The sequence below is a fragment of the Scardinius erythrophthalmus genome (assembly GCF_964197995.2).
Source record: "Scardinius erythrophthalmus genome assembly, chromosome: 22".
Lineage (NCBI taxonomy): Eukaryota > Metazoa > Chordata > Actinopteri > Cypriniformes > Leuciscidae > Scardinius > Scardinius erythrophthalmus.
In genome coordinates, this window is record NC_138242.1 from 27,925,819 (window position 1) to 27,951,381 (window position 25,563).

Below are 25,563 nucleotides of genomic sequence, written 5' to 3' on the forward strand. Positions count from 1 at the left end.
TTGTAAACGGCCTTCTGGGTGGATAATACATACTTTAAACCGCAATAAAAAATGTAATAAAACATTTTAGTTTAATATTTCATCATTTATTAAACATTCGTTAAACATATTTTCTAACTAACAGACAAACTAAAGAGTAAGGGGAATGCAGGAAGAAAATACTTATTTACTTTTATTATACCCCGATTTTAATGAAAGACAGGCAGAGTATCATCACAATGGTATTGATAAATAATACATCTTTCAAAATAAATCTCACTTTATTGAAACCTTTTCATTTAAAAAAAATTAAAATACTTAAAATATCAGTCTAGAGTTTGGGGAAATAAAGCAGTTTTTAAAAACAGGATGGCTACCATTACACAACACTGTCATTATTCTATGATACATACACAGAATATTCACTAAAACCCATTCGCTATGGCAGCGCACCAAATTAAATGTCATCTTTAAAACAATTAAAAAATGTAAATAACTTCAGATAAAAAAAGATTTAAAATAACTGGTAGTGAAATATGCTCAGTAATACAGTATTTTATTTGTGACCATCTGACCGTTGTCTCTTTATAAGTTCAGCATACAGCCCTCCTTTGCTCAGTAAATCCAGGTGTGTTCCAGCCTTTGAAAACATAAATAATAAAACAAACATTAAACATCACAGGTTTCAGGCATTCAGTATGCAAGTACATTCTTTGTAAAGTCCTTCCTAACCTCAACAATACGTCCATTGCTCATGACACAGATGAGATCGGCCGCCTGTATGGTGCTGAGACGGTGAGCGATGATCAGAACGGTGCGACCCGTTGTGGCTCTGTCCAAAGCCTCCTGAACCACACGCTCAGACTCCGCATCCAACGCACTGGTGGCCTCATCCAGAATCAAGATGCTGGGGTTTTTAATCAGGGCACGAGCGATTGCGATCCGCTGCTTTTGGCCCCCAGATAGAGTGACTCCACGTTCACCTAAAAATATATGAAAATTAATTTATTGTATTGTAAAATGTATTTTATTTGAGAAAATCTGAAGAAAAAGTTGTTTTATTCACACTTCAAAATTACATCTTTCATCTCACTTTATTGAAACTTTTTCCTTTAAAAAAGAAAGTATTAAAATACTTTCAGCCTAGAGTTTGGGGAAATAAAAGTGTTTATTTTATTTCAGAAAACTGAAGTCATTTTATTTTCGAATTTATTTTCTGATTTAGTTTTTAACCGTGCTTACCAACCACTGTGTTGTATCCATCTGGGAATCCTGTGATGAAATTATGAGCATTGGCTTGTTTGGCAGCAGACGTGACCTCAGCGTCTGTTGCACTGGGTTTTCCAAACCTGATATTCTCCATCACAGAGGTTCCAAAAAGAACAGGTTCCTGTGATAAGGACAAAAAAAGAATGATAAAACTGGTGTTTAATCTATTTCACACATATATAACAAACTGAAGCAGAAACGTTAGAGTGAAGCAAGGTCCAGAATAATATGTACCTGACTGATGAACCCAATGACGTGTCCTCTTAACCAGGACGGGTCCAGTGTTCTGATGTCCAGCCCATCCAGCATTACCACTCCACTGCTGGGGTCATAGAACCGCTCCAGTAAGGCGGCCACTGTGGATTTGCCTGAATTTAGAGGTAAATAAATGACTAATATAATAACAATAACAACAACAACAATAATATATTCACATGTGATGGATGCGATTATTAGTATTTTGTGTTTCTGGTGGATAGAAAGATAGATAGACAGACGGATAGATAGATAGATAGACGGATAGATAGATAGATAGACGGATAGATAGATAGATAGACAGATAGACAGATAGATAGATAGATAGATAGATAGATAGATAGATAGATAGATAGATAGATAGATAGATAGATAGATAGATAGATAGATAGATAGATAGATAGATAGACAGACAGGCGGATAGATAGATAGATAGACAGACAGACAGACAGACAGACAGGCGGATAGATAGATAGATAGATAGATAGATAGATAGATAGATAGATAGATAGGCAGATAGATAGATAGATAGATAGACAGACAGACAGACAGACAGACAGACAGACAGACAGACAGACAGATAGATAGACAGACAGACAGACAGACAGACAGACAGACAGACAGACAGACAGACAGACAGGCAGATAGATAGATAGACAGACAGACAGACAGACAGACAGACAGACAGACAGACAGACAGATAGATAGATAGATAGACGGATAGATAGATAGACAGACGGATAGATAGATAGATAGACGGATAGATAGATAGATAGACGGATAGATAGATAGACAGATAGACAGATAGATAGATAGATAGATAGATAGATAGATAGATAGATAGACAGACAGACAGACAGACAGATAGACAGACAGACAGACAGACAGACAGACAGACAGACAGACAGACAGACAGACAGATAGATAGATAGATAGATAGATAGATAGATAGATAGATAGATAGATAGATAGATAGATAGATAGATAGATAGATAGATAGATAGATAGATAGATAGATAGATAGACAGACATCTTACCTCCGCCTGACTCTCCAACGATAGCCACAGTTTTACAGGGAGGCAGAGTCAGGTTGAAGTTTTTAAGGATCTGGTTTCCTGGTCTTGTTGGGTAACTGAGAAACATGCCGGACACATCAAATAACAGAGAATGGAACTTTTTAGATTAAATAGTCTAAATAGTCTTGTCATGTTTGCATGAGGCCTACCTGAAGTCGATGTTCATGAAGTCAACTCTTCCAGTCAGAGACTTGAGAGGAATACGACCTCCTCCGGTGAGTGGAACGCTGGGCTCTAGAGTCAAGTACTCAAACACACGGGCCCCTGCACTCATACCCCGAACCATCTGACACAAAACACTCGTCAATATATATATTTATATATATATTACATACAATATGTAAAGTAAAGTGTCTTCCACTCACCTGTCCAAACAGAATAGAAATGCTGGCAAGAGATCTACAGAGACAGATGTAAGGTGATTCTGTTACATGTGTATTTACTGTGGTTTGCTTCTATAATATGTGCAGAGAAAAAAATTCACCTCTGAACTGTTTGAGAGGCGACCAAAAATGACATTAGATCACCAGGTGACATGTCATTACGGGCCATCAAAGACCCACCAGCAAATATAGTGCCTAGAACAATGCCTGTCGAATAAGGAAAATATTGAACAGCTCTAGTTCATGTAGTAATTGGATGCAAATCAGTAAAACATGCATAATTACTCACAGTTCAGGACAATATTAGACAGGCCCTGAAATACGGCAATTCCTGTGCCCAACGTTTCATTCATGGCAGCTGATTTCTGGACCTCGACGGCAAACATCCTGTGAAAGAATGGGTTATATCAGAACTTTTAGATTTTGATGAATAATAAAGAGCTTTGTTTATGCATGGCCTGTTTAGTTTTAATTTCCAAAAAATAATAATGATCAAAAAAGACCATACACTGGAAGAGATGTCTGTAACTTACAGAAAAAAAACTGTATAAATATTATAATAAAAACCTGGGTAACACTTTAACTTAAGATGAAGTAGTTACATGTTCTTACTATATTAATAACAGTAAATTATGCATAATGACAAGTAACTAACCCCAAATAAAATGTCATCCCATGAGACCATAATAACATTTTACAGTGTAGTATTATCAACATTTCCAAAGAACTCAATATTTTCCTCTCAAAATTAACAGAAAATGTGAAAAAAAGTCTAAATTCTGAAGTCGTACTCTAGTTCTCGATCCTCCATGGCAAAAGCCCTCACTGTTCGTACGTTACCAAGAGCCTCGTCGGCCACTCCTGTAGCTTTAGCAACCTAAAAGAGGAAAATGGGTTTAGCAGTTAGCATAGAAAGAGTCGCTAAAACTAAACTCTTCTCCATCAGTGTCGTTACCTGTTCCTGCGCTTTCCGTGAAAGTTTACGGAGAAAAGAACCGATGAGAGCACCAGCCCCCACGAGACATGGAAGAACGACCACAGTGAGACCCGTGAGCTTGGGGGAGATGACGTACAGCGAGACAAAACAGCCCACGGTCTGTGTGGCACTTCGCAAACCCTGTAAAACACAACACATAATCAGATGACTGTGATATAGCTGCACATTCTCCCTGGGGCTTTTTAGACGCACTTGCTCATAACATTTGCTCCTTGATTATTGAAAATGCTTTGTTACTTGTGCCAAATATTATAATTTAAAGGGATTTTGTTTTGTTTTGGGGTTTTTTGAATGTTCAAAAATTCACATTTTCACATATTATACATTGTTGCAGCTCCTCTCTTTCCAGTCTGTCAGTAACACTCTGTTTAGTTCCTGTCTCTAGGAAGCCCCTCCTTCTGAAAAGCACACTGTGCTCTGATTGGTCGGTTGGACCAGTGTGTTGTGATTGGTCAACCACTTCGAGTGTGTTTTGGAAATGTTCCGCCTCTTACCATAACTGCGAGTTTCAACACCCTACTAACTAACTCAACCAGGCCTCGTCCCTTTATTTAGCGTATGCCTTGGCCAGGAATTATTTAATTGAGAAATAATGTGACATGTTCGTTCCTGGAAGAAAACTCAAGACTACAGGGAGTTCGGACACGGATATAAACAATAACTTTGTGCTTTGGAGTGACATTTTTCATGCTCAAACAGCAACTTACATACAAAAGCTAGTTGAAAAAGTAAAAAAAAAAACACATATAGGACACCTTTAAAGGTGATGCAAAAGCATGCATTTCATGCGCACATATTGCAAACCACACAATAGGCAAATAATGCATAAAAACTGGTGTATAAAACATCCTACCTGGGAAATAACCAGCTTGAAGGAAGATTTAAACTCCTGGATGTCTGACGTGAGGCGATTAACCAGCTGCCCAGTCTTGTTTGCATCAAAAAACGCAACATCTTGCCTGTAACATGACATTTACACAAGATAATTAGAATTATGAGTGCCTCTACAGCAAATATAGCACATTTGTACTTTAATTTCTTTAAAAAAAAGTAAAAACCTAAGCAAAGACATGAAGAGAGTTGTTCTCATGTCAGCAGCCACTCTCTCTCCAACTCTAGACAGCAGAATGATGTAGCCACTGGTCAACAGACCCTGAAGGACAAATAAACAACAGATTTTACATTTACACTACCATTAAAAAGTTTAGGGTTGGTTACATTTTGTAATGTTTATGAAAGAAGTCTCTTCTGCTCACCAAGGCTGCATTTATTTGATCAAAAATACATTAAAACGGTAAAACTGTGAAATATTATTACAATTTAAAATAACTGTTTTCTATTTGAATATATTTTAAAATGCAATTTATCTCTGGGATGCAAAGCTGAATTTTCAGCATCATTACTCCAGTCTTCAGTGTCACATGATCCTTCAGAAATCTGATTTGCTGCTCAAGAAACATTTCAGATTATTATCAATGATGAAAACAGTTGTGCTGCTTCATATATTTATAAAAACCGTAATACATTTTTCAGGATTCTTTGATTAATAGAAAGTTCAAAAGAAATTTATGTGAAATAGAAATCTTTTGTAACATTATAAATGTCTTTACTGTCACTTTTGATCAATTTAATGTATCCTTGCTGAATAAAAAGGTTTAATTTCTTTTAAAAATCTTACTCACCCCAAATGTTTGAATGCTATTGTAATAGTGAGAGTTTTTTTTAATAATCAGAAGCAAGTCAAATGTTGCTCATAGTTTCAATATGTGACCTAAAGTACCTGTAAACCATACAGTCCAAGCAGCTTCATTGCAGGCGCTTGAATATCTCTCACGTAGTGACCTGTGTGTTCTCTCATGTGGCGGGCGACGACATTTACCAGATCCCCCAAAATCAGAGGAATCTGAATATTAAGGGCTGCTGCTCCAAACGCAAGCTGAAAGAGAACATCATATGGTTAAAAAAAAAAAAGCCAAAACTGATATTAAATTCAATTTAGCATAACAGTTTAAATGTTTACTGACGATAACGGCTCCTATTAGAGCAAGAAGTTGGGGTCGAACAAACTCCCACAGGATGGCCCAGCTGAATTCAGGAATCTTCTCTTTCACCTGAACTTCCACTGGGACATTATTGTTCACATCTGCTTCACAATGAGCTACAGTACTAAGCAAGCATGCTGTCACTGTCAAAGCAGCTGGTCCTAATATGAGTTTCAGAGTGACGTTTGGTGTTCTCGGCTGCCGTCTGGATGCTAGACGGAGCACTTTTTGAGCTTGTCTCCATATGCGAACAGGAGCGCTGACAGTGAACTGTGCGAATGGGATTTGTGAACCGCTCCATGGTACTGTGTGCTGGCCACGTCTACAATACAAGAGATAAAGGAAAATGGCAGTATGAAAAAAGTCATTGGTTTTACTTTAAAGTAAGTTTTAAATCAATGTGGTTGTTGTGCTTTAAAGTACACTAATTCTGAAGTGTTGACTAACATACTAAATCAGCTCCTGATTATAATTTTCAATGTGTGTTATTTGATATTCCATTTAAAGATAATATATTTTAAATGCATTCAATTGTAACTTCATAAATGATAAATATATTTAAATACATGACTGCATTTTATTAATTTTACCATAAATGCTTGTCTTTACACTTAGCAGTACACTTACACCATGTTTTAAAGGCAATAGAAGTTAGAATGAAATTACATTTAAAGATGTTCTTAAATATGTTAAAAAAGCACTCTTAAGTTTAACTAATTGCATTTAATATAAATTTAAATATATATATTTCAATTGCACAAATGCAATTACTTGTCTGAAGACACTACATTCAGTTTGCACTTTTACATATATAACTATATTATTTTAAAGTATATATTTTCCATAATAAGTACTCTTTCAAAAGTATGCTAAAGTGTACTTGTTTTTCACAAGGGACATACCACGACTATTACGCAATATTTTTTTCTTAGTAAGGCCATATGAATCACCTTTGACGTGTATACATAACACACTTCTATGTCAACAAAAGCAATGTCTACTTGATTACAGACCACCTCGTGACTTCAACCAGATCAACATGGAAATGAATGTGCTGTGTAGACAGTTAGTTTCAAGCCAAAATAATAAATATAAAGAAATATTGTGTACCTATTGAGGTGGTGGATCAAGAAATCTCTTGTTTTTTGGGAGCTCAAAAGTCGATCAGACGTGACAGTGCCGCGTGTCAATCGACTGCAACGTGCAAAATGAAACATGTTTTAGTAGTGTTTTGTAATGACAGCAGGAAGAAGAAAGAAAGATTGTTCATGAGACTAAATGCACTCAAGGATTAACATGTAGGCCGCCATGTTTACGCAATCCCAGCGTGACCACGCTTGCCCCATACGTCATCGCTGCGTAAATAAACGTTAGCTTGTTTTATTGAACTTTTTACATACATAAATAGTGGAATGTATATGACAATTTGGCATTATATCATTGTGGTTATTTTTAATAACTTGGCTTTTGTTTTATTCGGTATTTATTTTAGTCTGAAATTTGTGTATGTTTGATTCTTTCATTTCTTCAGATTTTTATTTAAATAAACATTTTATATTTTATTATTGGTTATAAAGGCTAATAATGTATTAATACATGCAAACAATATTTTAAATGGTCTATTTTTGTTTAAAACAGTCATCTGGTCTACGATTTACCTAGTTTAGAAATTACTTAGATTAAACAGAACTTAAATAGAATTATCAAGAACATAAGGTCGGACATAGAGAAAACAGTATACACTTCTTGGCAAACTCCATATTTAATATTTAATATATGTAGCGAATAAAAGTCCCGGAAGTGACGCTAATAGAAACCAAAGTGACGATAGGCGATATTTGTTGTCATATCTGTTTTTGTTGTGAAGAGCAAAGGCGAGGATCATCTTTGCTCGGATGGTGAGGCTCATTTTGCGCTTTACATATTTAAATCATTTCAGGTTTCTTTTAATACAAGTGTTTTCAGTAATAAAATCTCAACTAGACAAAAAAACAGACGATATAAGCAAATAATGAGCAGTTTTGCCAGGATGAGGTTGATGTGTGTTGGTCATGTTAAACTCACCCCCGTTAGGAGACACTTCATAAAAAAATGGTTTAATCTAATGATCAGTTATGTTGTCATTAATAATCGTTGCATCGTGATTTATAATGACAACATGTGTCTTTGTCTGTTTGTAATGATGCAATCAAGTCTGGCCATGACTCAACTGAACATAAACTGAGCATGTGGTTGGGGTTTAATCAGAAACATAGAGACAATAACAGTCTCGTGAGTACAGTGAACTTGGTCAGTTTGAGCTGGTTTTGCACTTGTTTATGGTGTGAGATGGTGTGTTGTGAATTGCCATAACTAATCCCACTATCATTATACCTGTTGTTCAGGACCTAAGGTGAATATTATAGAGAGGTAGAATGTAAAACACGATGGCTGGTTTTGAAACGTACCAAGAGTATCATCGGATAGAAGACTGTGATGAAGACTCACCCCCAGGAGAGGAAGATTTACTCATCCATGTTTCAGAGGGAAGAGGGGGTAAGTATCGTTCATATTCAGGTGTCTAATATGTTATTTTGTATATATAAAATACTACAGACTGTTCCATTTTTTGTCATTTGAATTATGTCTTTGTTACATTGCAGACCCATGGCATCATATCAAGAACCTCGACAATTTCTTTACAAGAATATCCTTTAAAAAAGATTACATTTTGCAATATTATTTACATACATTTTAAAGGCTGAATGGAAAAATTGGCAATTTTGTCAATGCATGAATCTCCCAGCACTGTTCCGGTATCATTTTCTCTTTTTCATGAGAACACACTGCCTCTATTCATCATTAGCCGATGATATTTTATGCTCTGGCTACATAAATGCTAAACAAAGCTGTAATTCTTTAAAACTGTGTCAACTTTTATTGGAATGCAAGAGGCCTTAATCAACATGCTCACATATATCATTTTCATCAGAAGAATGGATTCGCCTGTATGGTGTTATCAGAATTTTTTGAGCTTGTGTAAGTCATATTTATTTTTTGCATGAAGCTTTAAATATTTATGGCAGGTTTGGATATATATTACTTAAGAACTAATCATGTCTGCTTTTGCATTTTCCATTTTCAGGCAATTCCTGTTTGTGGTCACGTTTACAACTTTCCTCTTCAACTGTGTGGAATATGATGTTCTCTTTGCCAACCGAGTGGTCAACCACACGGGTCAGAGCCTCGGTCCTCTGGACAGGAACAAGGTCACCCTTCCTGATGCTATTTTACCCAGCGAGCAGTGCACTGAGAGGTCAGTGTGTCTCCGGTTTATACAGGCGTATGCACTGAGAGATGCTGAACGTCCTGCTATTGCCAATTGAAATTGGCTTTGCTTGTAGAAATCTGTGGTTACACTGAATTTTATTTGTTTGTTTGTTTAGTTTATTTATTTAGGAATACTCGGAACAATTCATAATTGAACAATTTCTACAAAATCAGTCTTTATTTACACTGATATTATTAATCAATCAATGAATTAATTACATCTTTGACTAGAACACTTGATTGTTCTTGTCATATAAATTTCTATTTATTGGAATAAAGCTATAATAAAATAAATAAATATTAGATAAAAAAAACTTTGCACTCGAAAAACTTGTAAAAAGTAGAAATATTGAAATAATATTCAGTTGAAGTACTAAAATTAATAAAACTAAATAAATTAGAACTAAATAGAAATATATATAAAAAATAATAAGAGCATAATAAAACTACTGAAAAGCTCATTCTAAATATTAATAAATACTATGATGGTGTATAAATAATATTAAAATAACACTGAACCAATTTCAAATACGTTTTATTTATACAGAATTTTTTTTTACAGTTCAGTTTACAGTCAAAATTAGTATTTTCACTGAATCAAGCAAAGTTCAGAATAGGGCTGTCATGAGCTATTGTTCACTTCAATTTATCGGTTTACGCGATTAATTGTCAAAATAATTGACTGATTACTTGATTACCAAAGTAATCGTTAGTGACAGCCCTAGTTTAGAATTAAAACCAGGTTTTAGCGCTTTTGTAATATTTTAAATATTATATTTTAGAAAAGAACAAATAGGTAAACTTTTTACAACCTGCATTGTAATATTTTCATATTGCTTGTGAACTTCATCATAATGCACCACTCAAGGTTTATCACGTTTTGTGTTCAGTTTTCAAAGTTGTACGTTGATTTATTATTGCGGTTTTCCTGTCACGTCTAGCTGGACTTTCATAGTTGCCTGAGTTCAAACGTGCCCTGGAAATCTGGGTGAGAATGCCGTTTTGCTCTATAGATTGCGTCACACGTCATTCAAAACCTCGAACTGATTGGTTTCCTACTTCTCAGACAGTGGCTCCAAAATAAGCAGGCTGTAAACAAGCACCCGTTGGGATGATCTGCTCCTCAGAACCTGTTATTCTATTTCTGTGACCGTTGATGATACTGAAACGTTGTATGACGTAGAGCTCATGTGTTTTAAATAGAAACCGAGTGTGCGATGTTTTGGTCCTTTTGGCGTTGGATTTTTACTTGGTACCCCTTATCATGGACACCTAATGTTCTATAGACATAGTCAGAAGAAGTATAAATCAATTCACAAATGTGTTGTTTACAGACAACACATGTATGCAACACAAACATATTAATATCACAGTTGACGCACTTCATTCAGGAACATCTTGTGCTTTCATAAAGTAATTAAGACTTGCCAAACATTCTCATTTGGTTGGTCATATTATTTTCGATATCTGCTTTCATTCTGTTTTGCAACTAACTGTATTTGGAAGAGAGTATTAGTTTAGTTATTCAAGCCACAAACGTTTGCGCTCGCAAATCTAACATTTCTAACATTTTTGAAAGTCTCTTATGCTCACCTGTAAAAACAGTAAACTTGTGACATATTATATAATTACAAATTTAAATAATTTCTCTATGAATATATTTAAAAATGTAATTTATTCCTGTGATCAAAGCTGAATTTTTCAGCATCATTACTCCAGTCTTCAGTGTCACATGATCCTTCAGAAATCATTCTAATATGATGATTTAGAGCTGAAGAAACATTTCTTAATATTATCAGTGTTGAAAACGTTGCGATTTTTGTTTTCAAGATAACAGCATTTATTTGAATTATAAATCTTTTGTAACATTATACATTTTCTTTAACTTGTTTAATGCATCCTTGCTGAATAAAAACAACATTTTTGAATGGTAGTATAGATTTTATAGATATTATATATACAATTTATATGTGCATCTTATAACGAACCATGAGCGATCCCATAATCATCTGTTGTCAAATCATAATAGTGATGATCTTTCTTCCTCAATCAGGATTCAAGGAAACAGCTGGATAATCTTTCTCTTGATAATGGCGGCCATTTTCTGGCTCTATCGGCTTGTGAAGGTGATCTTTAACGTCCTCAGCTACTGGGAGATCCGGCAGTTTTATATTAAAGCTCTGAAAATACAGATGGTAAGAGACGCATTCATGATAGACACATTACATAAGTTTATCAAACAACAAAATTTTAGATTAAAGTGCAAATGTAACATGCTGTGTCTGGTTTTACATAATTTTTTTACATTTGTTATCAATTTAGTGGTCCGATGGTGTGATAAATTAATTTTTAAAAGTACAAATATTCCATGTTGTCTCTCAGTTAATGAAGTCATAAAACTGCATGTATATTAATAATAATCATAAAATGATGCACAATGTGCAGATTAATCTAAAACTAATCTATAAAAGGTTGTCGAATTTATCTTCTTTTAAAATAAATAAATAAGCACACTATTAACCACATTCATTGGTCACACCTATATATAAATATTTATATCATTTAATAAGTAAATAAATTAAATATTTAGTAGTTAATAAGTAAATTCATTTTTTTGTAAATAATTTGACGAATTATAAATTGTTTCTATTATACTACACTGTTTAACACACTGTTTTGTGTTTTTATGAATGTTAGGATGAGTTGTGCAACTTCACATGGCAAGAAGTTCAAGGGCGTTTGATTCACCTGCAGCGCGAGCATCCCATGTGCGTCCAGAAGCGCGAACTTTCCGAACTAGACATCTACCACCGCATCCTGCGCTTTAAAAACTACACGGTGGCCATGATCAACAAGTCCCTGCTGCCCGTCAGACTGCGTGCGCCCTTCTTCGGCGACATGATTTTCCTCACGCAGGGCCTAAAATACAACTTTGAGCTCATTCTGTTCTGGGGACCTCTCTCGCTCTTCCAGAACAAATGGAGCTTGCATCCTAAATACAAACGGGCGGCAAACCGGCAGGACCTCGCCAAGCAGCTGAGCCGCGTCATACTGTTGACGGGGCTGGTCAATCTGCTGCTGTGCCCCTTCGTGCTGGTGTGGCAGGTGCTGTATGCGTTCTTTAGCTACGCTGAGGTCATCAAGCGGGAGCCGGGGAGTCTGGGGGCCCGGCGCTGGTCGCTGTACGGCCGGCTCTACCTACGCCACTTCAACGAGTTGGATCACGAGCTGCAAGGCAGGATGGGCCGTGGGTACAAACCCGCGGCCAAGTACATGAATGTCTTTGTTTCTCCTATGTTGGCGGTGCTGGCCAAGAACGTGGCGTTCTTCTCCGGCTCGGTGTTCGCCGTGCTCATCGCTCTGACGGTGTACGATGAAGACGTGCTGACCGTGCAACACATCCTCACGGCCATCACCGTGCTTGGCGTGGTCATCACCATCACCAGGTATGGCAAGACTTTTGCATTTATTCATCTAGCAGACGTGACCTACTGTAATGTTTAAAATGTTTAAGAGCAAACAATACTCATAGTAGACAGTAAAAAAATCAAATAAGATACAGTACAGTGACTATCTTTGTTTAAAGAAAACCAGTTAGAGCAGCTATAGACCACCTTGAATTGATCAAATTGTATTTATTAAATGTTTTGATTGGTTTCATATGAATCAAATCCAGGTATTATTAGATTGTGAAGACAATAGCTTGTATTATTTACAAAATATACAATCATTTCTAGTTGTCATAGACAAACTGTTCTTAAAGGTAGGCTACAACAGTTATGTTGCCTTTTAAGGCGCCTTCTTTTAAGCCAAAAGCTAAGGCAGCACTGCATGTCTCCACCTCAGAAAATACAATCCCATAATGCACTGCTCTTTGAAAAAAAAAATCATCCAAGAAGTGGTGTTTCTAAAACAGTGTTATTTTAGCATTATTTATGCTGTTATAGTATTTGTTAATAGCTTTTATTTTTATATTTTCAGTTTTCATTTTAACTCTATTTTTGTGAGAACGGAATATATTTGTGAAGATAATGGCTTTAAATTATTTTTTTTTAAAGTGTTTTTAAGAGTTTGAAGCATTTAGTTAAAAATATGTGTTCACATGTTTACCCATGGGAAATGGGAAAAGTACTATTTTTCCAAGCTTGGCTGATCTTTTAGATTCCTGAGTGATTTTATTTTATTAGTTGTGACATTGTAAATGGAAGATCAGGTGAAGTACTTCACTGAGAAGGGAATATCTGCGGCATATGCAGGTAAACATGAAATCATGTGTCCAAGAAATTAGTTCTGTTATTGTAGCTAAACATGACATTGAACAAAACAAAGCTGTGAAAGGTTTACATGTAAGTCAAGCCGCTGAATAAGTGGCTGGTCCTTGGGCAATTGCAGAGGCTAAACAGCCCTGACCGGCCTACATAGGCACCAAAGGATGCTGCCTATGTAGACAACGAGGCAGGTCTGTCCGGGCTAATGTGTAAAATGATACTGCTGTGCACCTTGATATAAAACATATTGGTCCAGCTACTTAAAGTAAAAGACAATTGCTCTCCGCAGCTCTTCCCAGCTGGCATCAGGTCAAAGAACAAGTGCTGTCTCGTGTGCTCTGCTGACCTTGTTCCACCTAAGCATTGTAATTCTGACCTGAACACTCTCAGCACCTGTTAATCTGACCTGGTCTTCAGTAACGCCATCTGAATCTCTTACAGGTCGTTTATTCCTGATGAACATATGGTGTGGTGTCCTGAACAGTTGCTTCAGTGTGTCCTGGCCCACATTCACTACATGCCCGACCACTGGAAGGGCAACGCCAACAAGAGCGAGACCCGGGATGAGATGGCACAGCTTTTCCAGTATAAAGCGGTGAGATTATGCCTTTTGTTCATTCATTAATATACACTACCGTTAAAAAAATTGGGGTTTGGCAAGATTTATTTTTAAAGAAATTAATACTTTTATTCAGCAACGACACATTAAAGGGATAGTTCACTTTGAAAATAAATTTTGGTATGTTTTAGCTTACCTCAAGGGCATCCAAGATGTAGGTGTCTTTTTTTCCGCAGTAGTTTCAATTTTGATATTTTTAGGTCAAACCGTTCTTGTCTGTCAGTCATATAATGCAGGTCGATGGACACTGTCTCAAAACACAAGCACAGAGTCCAAATTAAAACAATTCCCCATCGTCCAAATTAAACAATTCCCCATCGTAAGTACACATTGATGGCCTAAGACACGAAACGAGTGGTTTGTGTGAGAAAATGAACAGTATTTATATCGTTTTTACCTCTTGTAACACAGAACACGTCCAAATGATCTGACGGCGCGGGCGGGTATAGATATATACACTAGATGTCGCTTGGCTACAGTTTCGTTCCATTGAACTGCAGTAGCCAATGCGACATCGAAGTATTACCTCTGTCTTGTCTGGATTTAATAAAAGAAAATTGCGCGTCATCCAATCTTTTATATCTTTAACACACTCTGTCAATTTGGATAATTTAGCGTTTTCATCTGGCCGTGATGAAATATAGATTTGAGTGTCATCAGCATAACAATGGAAACTAATTCCATGTTTCCTTATAATATTTCCAAGTGGCAGCATATATATTGAGAATAATAAAGGGCCTAAGACAGATCCCTGCGGCACTCCATAGTTTACTGGAGTTATGATCGATTTTTCTCCATTTAAATAAACAAAATGGTAGCGGTCAGATAAATACGATCTAAACCAGCTTAATGCTTGTCCTTGAACACCAGTATAATTTTGTAGTCGATCTAAGAGTATTGTATGATCTATAGTATCGAACGCAGCACTAAGATCAAGTAAAACTAGTATTGAGATACAGCCTTGGTCAGAAGCTAAAAGTAAATCATTTGTGATTTTAACGAGCGCAGTTTCAGTGCTATGGTGCGGCCTGAACCCAGACTGAAACTTTTCATAGGTGTCATTTTCTTGCAAGAAAGAGCCCAGTTGAGCGGACACAACTTTTTCTAGTATTTTAGACATAAAAGGTAGATTTGAAATGGGTCTATAATTTGCTAGATTATGTGGATCTAATTGTGGTTTCTTAATGAGAGGTTTTATAACTGCCAGTTTAAATGTTCTTGGAACATGACCTAATGATAAAGACGAGTTAATAATATTGAGGAGAGGCTCTTCCACTACAGGTAACACTTCTTTCAATAGTTTAGTTGGTATAGGATCTAGTAAACATGTTGTTGTTTTAGATGAAGTGATAAGTTTATTTAACTCTTTTTGTTCTATAGTTGTAAAGCACTGTAATTGTTCTTGCGGGGTGATAGTTGAGGCTGAGTTATAAGGCGCGATTGAGGATTGAACGTTTACAATTGTGGTTCTGATGTTTTCTATTTTCTCAGTGAAGAACTTCATGAAATCATTACTACTAAACTGTAACAGAATATTTTGTTCAGGAGACATCTGTTTATTTGTTAGTCTAGCCACGGTGTTAAATAAGAACCTAGGATTGTTATGGTTGTTTTCTATTAGTTTGTGGAGATGCTCAACTCTGGCCTCTTTTAGGGCCTTTTTATAGCGTGACGTACTGTCTTTCCATGCGATTCTAAAGACCTCTAAGTTAGTTTTTTTCCATTTACGCTCTAAATTACGGGTTTCTCTCTTTAGAACATGCGTAGTATTGTTGTACCATGGTGCTTTACTTTTCTCTCTGACCTTTTTTAGTCTAATGGGTGCAACAATATCCAATTTTCCAGAGAGAATGGTGCTCATAATGCTAGTTAATTCCTCAAGTTCATCTGTTTGTTTGGGTTCAGGCAGCAGCTGAGACAGATCAGATAAGCTATTTGAAAAATTATCTATGGTGGATGGAAGGATTGTTCTGCCTAATCGATAACGCGGCGCAGCATGATATATTACAGGGGTACGTAATATGCAATGGCTCTAAATAATATTTCATAGTTAAAAAAACCCTCTTAGGTAGCATATACTAAAAGACAGAAAAACAAACATGACTAAATGATAAATAATTAATTATTTAACTAACATGGTTGTTGAAATTAGCCTATATATAAATTATTTATTATGGTGAAAACAAATGATTCAAATAATATCAATAGTCTGGACTTGACTTTATAGTCTGTATCTTACTTTTATAATACAGAGAGACAAAAAACGTGATGTCTGACAGCTGAAAACGAGTAAGGCTGATGGTTTACCGCAGGAACAGTTGAGTTTTCAGTTCTTTCAAGTGTGAAATGATACCTCACCCCTCTGCACCTGTGGTCTAAGAGTTTGTCTGATTTTGCACACCTGTTCTTTACATTAGACACCTGTGCAGCTGTTTTTAGGAGTTCCACTCACTGAGTTTCTCTCTGTCCTGCAGGTCTTTATCTTGGAGGAGCTTCTCAGTCCCATAATTACCCCCTTCATCCTCATCTTCCCCCTGCGGAGCAAGTCTTTAGAAATCATCGACTTCTTCCGTAACTTCACCGTGGATGTGGCAGGGGTGGGAGACATTTGCTCATTCGCCCAGATGGACATCAGGCGCCATGGCAATCCACAGGTAAATGCACATCAAAGATCACATGCCTGTAATTCGGTGGGTAAAGCTTCATGGTGCAAACCCAGATGTTTGTTTTCTCCCGTCTCGCTCAGTGGATGTCTGAAGGCCAGACGGAGGCCTCGGTGTACCAGCAGGCTGAGAACGGCAAGACGGAGCTTTCTCTGATGCACTTCACCATCAAAAACCCTCGCTGGCAGCCCCCGCAGGAGAGCTCAGTGTTCATCAGTCACCTGATGGAGAAGGTGCAACAGGACGCTCAGACGGGACCGTCTCCTCAGCTGCTGCTGTCCGAGGCTCCCCTCTGCACCTCGCTGCTGTCCAATGAGTCCGGCACTGGGGTAAGGCGCACTTTATCATGTTCACCATTACCTTAGACTGTATTAGGATCTCTATCATGTTCCAATCAATGCATTCACAACACTGATAGATATAATGTAGGGCAGAACTGTATGCATCAGGATTTGATTAGATCGTGTATCTCACAGATCTTGTCCAAGGTTATATTTCACCTTAAAACACACTTACAAAAATAAGAGAGATTTTAGGATTTTTTTTTTTTGCATTGGGACATTATTTTTAAGAGTATTAAGCACAATGATTTTTTAAAACTTAAAACAGCATATGTTAGAGGCAATAAATATTGACCTGATTTATAAATACTTAATTTATATAAACATTTACAATATATATTGCAATAACGAGAATGAGTATTATTATTATAATGAGAGATGGAGATTAGATGGCAAAAGTGCTTAATTGCACCAAAAAAAAAATCAGTTTTTTTAAATAGTCTTTTTTTTTACTATTTAAAACTACAAAAAAATGTATAAATACATTAAAAAATAATTATATATATGTTATATTTAAAAATATTACAATATAAAAATATGACTTTTTTGTAAATAATAGATAAATCATGCAAAATCATATTAGGGATACTTATTATAATATTAAAGATAAAAACATACCATTTCAAAGATTTTTGAGTAGTCTCTTATGCTCACCAAGGCTGCAATTAATTAAATACTGTTACAATGTAAAATAACTTACTGACCCCAAACTTTTGAACAGTAGTGTTAAAATTATTATCAACAACAATATAATATTATTAAATAGTTACTTCTATCAGAAAAAAAAATGTAATAAAAAAACTAAAAAAAAAACTGAGTGTGTTTACCTAAAGCTTCGGTTTTGTCTTTTTACAGTCCACACACACAAAAAAAAATTATGTGAAAATGTTATGATTTTTGGGGTAGGAATGTGAGGTAAACATTGTGATGTGCTGTGTATTTTACGGTCTAGTTTCGGTAGTTCAGTGGTTAAACCTACAGAGTAGAGATTTATTTTATTTATTGAGTGGGACACACTTAGAAACACTCCATTCCGAAAGGAAATCGAAAAAGAAAAAAAAACATTTCCTGTGGCGTTCAGGATATTAAAAAACCTGCCAGGAAAGACAAGAAATATTGACATTTAATTTTTTGCCTCTGCATTGTTTCTGCACTCGCTGCCAGATTGGTTATTTCACAGATCATAATCCAGACTTCAGCCATCTGTGTCTGCAGGGTTACATTTGCCAGCTCATTTTTCACATCCCTCAATGAGATGCATGTGTTTTTGCATTATTCTTGTTCCTCAGCCTGATAACCTGTTAGCCAGTGTGTTGGCTCACCCTGTACTGACTGCCTCTGGACTGCCTGGAAGGAACCGGCGCTTCATCGCTCCGAGCAGTGCGGCTTCAGCCGCGGCTAGCGTCCTGGCGTCCCTCTCGTCGTCCCAGCAGCCCCACGCAGGACGATCCCGCTCACACTCACTTCTGCCATCCCGACAGCAGCACGACGGCCTCATGTACTACAGCGACCACACTGTGGCCGACAGGTAACCAGCATAAAACCTCGCAATTTGTGTCTGAATCATTCAGATCTGTGTAAGACTCAAGTTATCCATGTTACCTTTTCTTTAGCATGTCCGCTAGTGACTCCAAGATGCTCAGCCAGTCTCATTCAGCCCTGGTGTCAGAGTTTGCATCAGCCGAGATGAGCCTGCACGCTATATACATGCATGAGGTGAGTACACGCTACTCGCAGTGGCCCCAATATACTCAAATATTAATAACAATCCTTCATAGTGGTTTTTGGTCTTTCCCTCAGGTGCATCAGCAGAAGACCCAGCATGTGCCAATGAGGGACTTGAGCGCCAACAGTGGTGAGTGAACCAGACTCGTCTTACCAACAGTCTGAACAAAAATTGATAGTTCAAAGCGCATCAGATAGTGGTGGCCACGTTGAGTAATTAGTCAAATTAACAGCACTAAAAAGAATCAAGTAAGATTTAATTAGAATTGAAATGTTGCTCTTTGGCGGCACCTGAAAGCCCAATGCTTTTATTAAAGATGAGACTGATAAGAGATTCGGTGAGAAAAATATATTTCACATGTGCCTAAGGTAGACGAAGTCACGGTGAAAAATGTATTTGAAAAATGTTTGATGACACTTTACAATATGGTTACTTTTCCTAGCATTAGTTAATGCATTTGGTATCAAACAAACAATCATTTACAGCATCTTTTAATATATTTTCATCTTATGCTTTAAATATTGTTAATTTATAAATAAATACTTCTTTATTGTTAATTCAATATACTATTATATATTTTATTGTTTATCATTTTAAACAACTCAATGTTAACAATGTGTTAGCAAATATAGAAATTAACATTAATTTCTAAAAAATAAAAGCTGTATTATTATTTATTTTTATTTTTTTGCTAGTTCCTGATACCAAATGCATCAGCTAATGTTGACAAATTTAACTGTATTGTAAAATGCAACCATTATACTAGGGAATGGGGTAATTATTAATAAACATTAATTAGCAATATTCTCTAAAAACTTACTTTACAATATTCTAACACTTTGCAATAAGAATACATTTGTAAGAATTAGGAATCAAACAACTTTTTACAGCACATATTAATCTAATTTCATGTTTAAAATCATATTGTTTTTGTAGAATTTTAGATACATTGCAGATTTTTTTAAATGTTTAATATAATTTAATAAATCTGAATAATTAATGAATTAAAACAGCATATATTGTCAATCTATACATCTTTTAGCATATGTAGAAATTACACAAACACACATTTATATATACAGTGTATACAGAATGCATTAACTAATATTCACGAATTGAACCTGTGCTCTTAGAGAATGGGACTAATAAATGAATTTTCAGATTGTGTCTGGTCAGTCAAGTTATTCAGTCAATAAGTGAGCGTGTCTTAGCCAGAATAAGCTGTCAACGGGTCTATGATATCAAATGTTGAATCTTTGAGTTAATCAATCATTTGAGAGACCTGCTCATGGTATAACTCTGGTATAAAAGCATCATGAGCCGCCTCTTCCTCTCAGCTCAAGGTCTCGAGACACAGTCCACACAGACGGTCACCCTGGAGTCGCCCGCTTCTGTCCGTCTAGGTGGCTGGGCTGAAGAGGAAGAGGAGGAGCAGGGGGACGAGGAAGAGATAAACATCAACCCTGTGCCAGATCAGACCAGCAGAGGGAGCAGCTGAAGTGCCTTCAACCTGTACGGTGCCTTTCACACATCAACGACATCGCTCATACCATATTATATTCATATAGCATTCCATAGGATTAGACTTTTGACTCAAACTACTCAATATCGCTGTATATAAAGTGCAAAATGAATCAAATTCCATATTGCTAATGGTTAACATCTGTTTTTTTGCAGGTTTTGTGTTGATTTCTGGGAGTTGTGGCCTTGCTTTGAAACCTTTTGATAAAGCATGCTGGGACGCCACACCAAGCATGCCGTTCCAGGGGCCGTCGGGTTCTCTGGACACACCGTCTTCCAGTTCAGAGGAACTGATGTAATGGACTGCAAGAGTATGTCTGCCACTTTCCCTCCATCCTCACATCATTACATTTACATTTAAGACTGCTGTGTACGTGTGTGTGTGTGTTTGTTTTGTTTATGACACGACAGGATAACACTTGTTTTACAGTATTTATTTCCATTTCATTTTTTCTCATGCAATGTTTGATTCATATGGGTTAGGGCAAGTTACTTTCTCCGCGCCGCCTCGCGTTTGAGGGATGAAAACATCCTTTTATCGTAGGATTGCTAGTTTCACTTTAGCGTTACAGCACCGGCGGACAGAGGAAACTTCACTGAATGTAAAATCATCCCAGTTGCCTCATAAGAAAAACATACTATTCAATATAAAATTATACTTTTTTTTTTCCTTAAAGAAAATATAATATATAGAAAAAAAAAGATTTTAGCAATAAAATTCATCAAATTTTACCAAAAAGAGTTGATTTGCAGGGGAATAGAGTTCAAATTAAGTCATGAGCGTGTGAACATGCACTGACAAATGTGCTTGTTTTAATCTTTAGATGATCATACGACTGCATTAAATGATTTTTGTTATCATTTAAATGATGCTAATGCTATAAGAATGAAACAAGCTAAAGATATGTTCGAGTGAATGTCTTAAAAAATATTTAAATTAATAAAATGATAGGATTTTTTTTATTAGTCACAGTTCAGATCCATTTAAATCAACTTGTAAACAACATTTCTAACCACTCAAAAAGTTACAAATAGTGACTATTCAAGGTTAAACTGACAAAATCATTTTGCAGCCGTTAATGGTGTCATGTTTTTAAGGTTGGTTTGGGATTTGTACTTAGTACCCAACCGATAACAGTCTCCTCCAGTGTGATGAACTAAATATTACACATCTGACAGAAGATCCTTCAAGCCGTGTCCCAGAATTCATCCGTTCGAGCAGTTAATGTCTCGTGTCCGAGTCCGTGTAAGGTTAAGATTTTAGTGTGGTGCCTACGGTAAAAGAGTTCAATCCGTTATTAAACTAGAATCCGCCATAGAACAAATAGTTTTTAATGAATGTGTTCTCAAAAGGTCTGCCTCTGTAATATATCAGCATCACGAGAGCCTGCGGGCTTTTTGACAGTTTACACATGGCATATAAAGAGCTTTCAGAAATCACCTACTTGAAATACTGCAGTAAATGGATGTTAGAGAGTAGTTTATAAGGGTAACGGCATCAATATCATACCCACCGAAATACCTCCCAGTGTACCTTAAGACCGCATATGTACAGTATTTATTTGTGTGGGTGTGACGTCATTGAACGAACACAATCAGGATGAAGCTATTGCAGACGCAGTTCGCAGTGTTACGGGATTCTGGGTTTTTTCCACACGATACTGAACTGCGCTAGTGAAACACTTTGTTTTACAGCTCTGTTATCTTAAAGTTCTGTTTAAACAGTCTGGGGTCGGACTGTGCCAGGTGCTATATATTTGTATATTTAATTTGTTTCGATATTTGTCTCTTTTTGTTGGGATTTTGACTTGTTTTGTCTGATCGAAATAACACTATCAAAAAATAAATAAACCACACCAAAACCTGTATTTGCTGTCTTGGTTGATCATTTCAGGCACCGGTGCTATTTTAGCATTACTTTTATATGATTATGGCATTTCTTAATATTTTGAATTTGCTTTTATTTTTATATTTTCAGTTTTCATTTGTTAGTAATTTTGTGTTTAGAGTTAGTTTGTCATTATTATTTTAGATTTGTATAGCTTTTATTTTAATTTCAGTTTTAGTAATTTACACAAAAAAAAAAAAAAATTAAAATGACAAAATACTTAATTAGGATTGTTTCCTTGGGAATAAAGTGACTATGTTTAAAGTGTTTAATACTTGTATATAATTATTATATTAATATTTTGAATTGACTTTTATTTTTATATTTTCAGTTTATTTTATTATTTCATCAATATAGTTAATAATTTTATTATGTGCTTGGGGTTAGTTTGTCTTTTTTTTTTATTAGCATTTTTGGCTATATATGATTTCATAGCTTAGTCATTTTTATTATCATGTTTTAGATTTGTAAAGCTGTTTTATTTCAGTTTTAGTAATTTGCTAAAATTATTTAAAAATGGCAAAATGCTTGGCTATAAACTGAAACAAGTTTAAGTCTCTCCATCTAATATTTGTATTTTATTTTAACTATTTCAATGACTGAAAACAATAGTTTTATAGTTTTAGTCAACAATAACATCACCATATACACAGACAAAAGCAGCGCTGATATTACTCAGAATCAACAGACAAACAACATGTTAAGAGATGGTTAAATATATTGTTTATTATACTGGATCATTTACATGTCACATCCCTCCATTTTAAAATTGTGATACCTGTACTAGAAATCCCATTGTGGTTTATATAAAACAATACAATAATACATTGTTGCTGAGTGCAGAAAACATGATGGAAGATGATATCTTGCCTTTAGCCACATTGCAATGCACTGTAGTGAAGCTGAAGCTCCCCAAAATGTACTTGGACACTTAAATTACACTTAAAATGTCAGAACTGACAAGCCGTTTTTCAACCAACAGGCCTCAAGGTGATTCACATCAACTATAAACATGATCCACTAAGATTTGAAATATCTTTTTACATTTTGCACTGTATATCTAACTCTATGTGTGCTTGTGCTTTTTTTTTAAACAAAAAACGCCATTCGGTTTGATATTTTGTATCGGTAAAATGTTATTTTGACACTCCACTTTAGACATTCTACTGACTATAAGTAACTTTGCAACTACATGTCAACTAGCAGTCATTAGAGTATTAGCAGACTGTCTTTAATATCTGCTAACACTTTATTTTGCCGTCAGAAGGATTGGACGCTATAGCAGGTTTCACTGGCCAATGAGCGCCCAGAGGCCGTCTGAGTCTGATTGACACGTAAAGCAACCAATCACAGTTCATTTTGTTCCGCATCATGTTTAGTGGTGTGAAAATGTAACGTCAATATCCCTACAATATCAGACTGGTGTGTAAAACTCTTAGACGTATATTAAAGAGGCTATGCCGTGAACTTTACATACTTCGCATATATTTGAAAATCCAGCGTTTAGATGATCCTGATAAGCGCTCATTGTCACAGTTATAAACACGACAGCTTTCTTTTTCCATGAGGGGGTTTGGCGTCACGGCATCCAGAGGATGTCTAATAAGGGGAGAACTTCCACTCTCAGTAAGCTTCCGGCTTCTGAACTGGTTGCAGTTCCACTCTGGTTCCATATGAGGGCGCTCACAGGACGAGTGCAGAATGAATGGAGGTCTATGGCGCTATAACCATCAAAATCCACTTTTCTCAGGATATAATATTTAGTCTAGTAATTTGAATGTTGTATTCAAAAGGAGATGCAAAGAAATTACACATTGCTGGGTGTTAGATTTTTTTAGAGTCACTTATTTGCTTTAAAAAGTCTTTTAAAATGTCAATGACGTCATGCACATCGTACGACCAGAGAGACTGCTTTACGGCAACTCTTCAGTCGCTTTGGTGTTTTCATGCTCTGCACTTTCTTTTCTCTCGAGGCATCGACAACACTGCTGACACGGGTAAATACACGTGCTAGAAGAGTTTTTGTTTTGTTGTTTTAAAAGACCACGCCGAAAATACACACACACACACACACACACACACAATGCCATCTCTGGTTGTAGTCAGTCCTTCACTGACCAATCAGTGTCCATTAGCAGAATGCTAGCGTGTTATGGGCAACAACTCAACCTGTAAAAGAATTGAAAGGACATAAGTACTCGTTCATTCAACTTTCGACCTATAACCCATGTTGAACTTGCAAAACCTACAATCAAATCTGAGATTTCTCAACAGCAATTGGGTTAAAGAGACACATTTAGCCGTCTTGCTCCATAGACTCTCATTCATTTTGCACTCATGGGCGAACGCCCCCAGTGGAACTCTGGTGGAACTACAACCAAAATTCGGTACAATAGGACTTATAGGACGGAGTGGCCAGGCTCTCCGTAGACGGGCTCTGACACAACACACACGTCTCCCGGAAGTCCTGTAGGATTCAACCAATCAGATGACCTCGAACGAGACGTTCAGCCAGCGGCCCGTGACGTCTGAGGCTGAGACTACACTATACATGTCAACTCGTTCTATTAAACCTAACCCTAGTCTCAGCCTCAGACGTCACGCCCACGGAACGTTGGCTAAACGTCTGATGCATATGGCACACTTTTCTGGAAACACTTCAGGAGTTTCGAAGTCGCGACCTGATTGGTTGAATTCTACAGGATGTCCGCGAGATGTGTGTGTCGCGTTCTCTAACGGTCCGTCTGGAAACAAATGCCATGACGCCAAAACCCCTCGTGGAAGAAGAAAGCCGTTGTGTTTACAACTGAGACAAATGAGCGCTTACCAGGATCAACTAAACGCTGGATTTTCAAAGTATGTGAAGTTTGCGGCTCCATTGTTGCAGTAAACTTGCACAACGTTCTTGAATGAATAATTTATTAAATGCACACCGGTCTGTTATTGTAGGGACATCGACATTATATTGGCACGCCCCTAAACATGACGCGGAACAAAACGAACTGTGATTGGTTGCGTTATATGTCAGTCAAACGTCCTCTTGGCCAAGAAAAGCTGCGATAGATTCCAGACCTTCTGCCGTCAGTCTGAAGGTCTGGCTACGCGAGACTAACCTAACCCTAACACAACAGTCTACTGATACTCTAATGAGAGTTAGTTGACATGTAGTTGCAAATGAACGAGTGTTGGTTGACATGTAGTTAGCAGAATGTCTAAAGTGGACTATT

At 36.5% G+C, this 25,563-nt stretch overlaps 2 protein-coding genes across 2 annotated transcripts; one reads left to right on the plus strand and one right to left on the minus strand.

Annotated features, from left to right (window-relative positions):
• Positions 1-48: 48 nt before the first annotated feature.
• Positions 49-7,336, minus strand: abcb8 (ATP-binding cassette, sub-family B (MDR/TAP), member 8). Its single transcript, XM_081353330.1, has 16 exons — positions 7,112-7,336; positions 5,984-6,323; positions 5,740-5,895; positions 5,018-5,112; positions 4,813-4,918; positions 3,918-4,079; positions 3,754-3,839; positions 3,252-3,349; positions 3,064-3,169; positions 2,945-2,978; positions 2,729-2,865; positions 2,541-2,635; positions 1,483-1,616; positions 1,222-1,369; positions 712-962; positions 49-619 (listed from the first exon to the last, which is right to left on the minus strand). The coding sequence occupies exons 1-16, from the start codon at positions 7,216-7,218 to the stop codon at positions 536-538; spliced, it is 2,139 nt and encodes a 712-aa protein (XP_081209456.1). The 5' UTR covers positions 7,219-7,336; the 3' UTR covers positions 49-535.
• Positions 7,337-7,816: 480 nt separating this feature from the next.
• atg9b (autophagy related 9B) lies at positions 7,817-22,316 on the plus strand. Its single transcript, XM_081353471.1, has 15 exons — positions 7,817-7,899; positions 8,386-8,536; positions 8,644-8,687; positions 8,955-9,019; positions 9,126-9,296; positions 11,364-11,505; positions 12,008-12,756; positions 14,020-14,173; positions 16,672-16,851; positions 16,944-17,189; positions 18,491-18,729; positions 18,815-18,917; positions 19,002-19,056; positions 20,265-20,439; positions 20,605-22,316. Exons 2-14 carry the CDS (start codon positions 8,428-8,430, stop codon positions 20,423-20,425), a joined length of 2,418 nt encoding a protein of 805 aa, XP_081209597.1. The 5' UTR covers positions 7,817-7,899; positions 8,386-8,427; the 3' UTR covers positions 20,426-20,439; positions 20,605-22,316.
• Positions 22,317-25,563: the final 3,247 nt, after the last annotated feature.

Coding starts and splice junctions, on each gene's coding strand:
- abcb8 (XM_081353330.1), bottom strand. CDS start 7,218: ATGTTTCATTTTGCACGTTGCAGTCGATTGACACGCGGCACTGTCACG. Junction 5,896..5,983: donor CTCTAATAGGAGCCGTTATC/GTCAGTAAACAT, acceptor GTTCTCTTTCAG/CTTGCGTTTGGAGCAGCAGC. Junction 1,370..1,482: donor TCATTGGGTTCATCAGTCAG/GTACATATTATT, acceptor TCCTTATCACAG/GAACCTGTTCTTTTTGGAAC.
- atg9b (XM_081353471.1), top strand. CDS start 8,428: ATGGCTGGTTTTGAAACGTACCAAGAGTATCATCGGATAGAAGACTGT. Junction 9,020..9,125: donor TCAGAATTTTTTGAGCTTGT/GTAAGTCATATT, acceptor TTCCATTTTCAG/GCAATTCCTGTTTGTGGTCA. Junction 12,757..14,019: donor GTGGTCATCACCATCACCAG/GTATGGCAAGAC, acceptor AATCTCTTACAG/GTCGTTTATTCCTGATGAAC.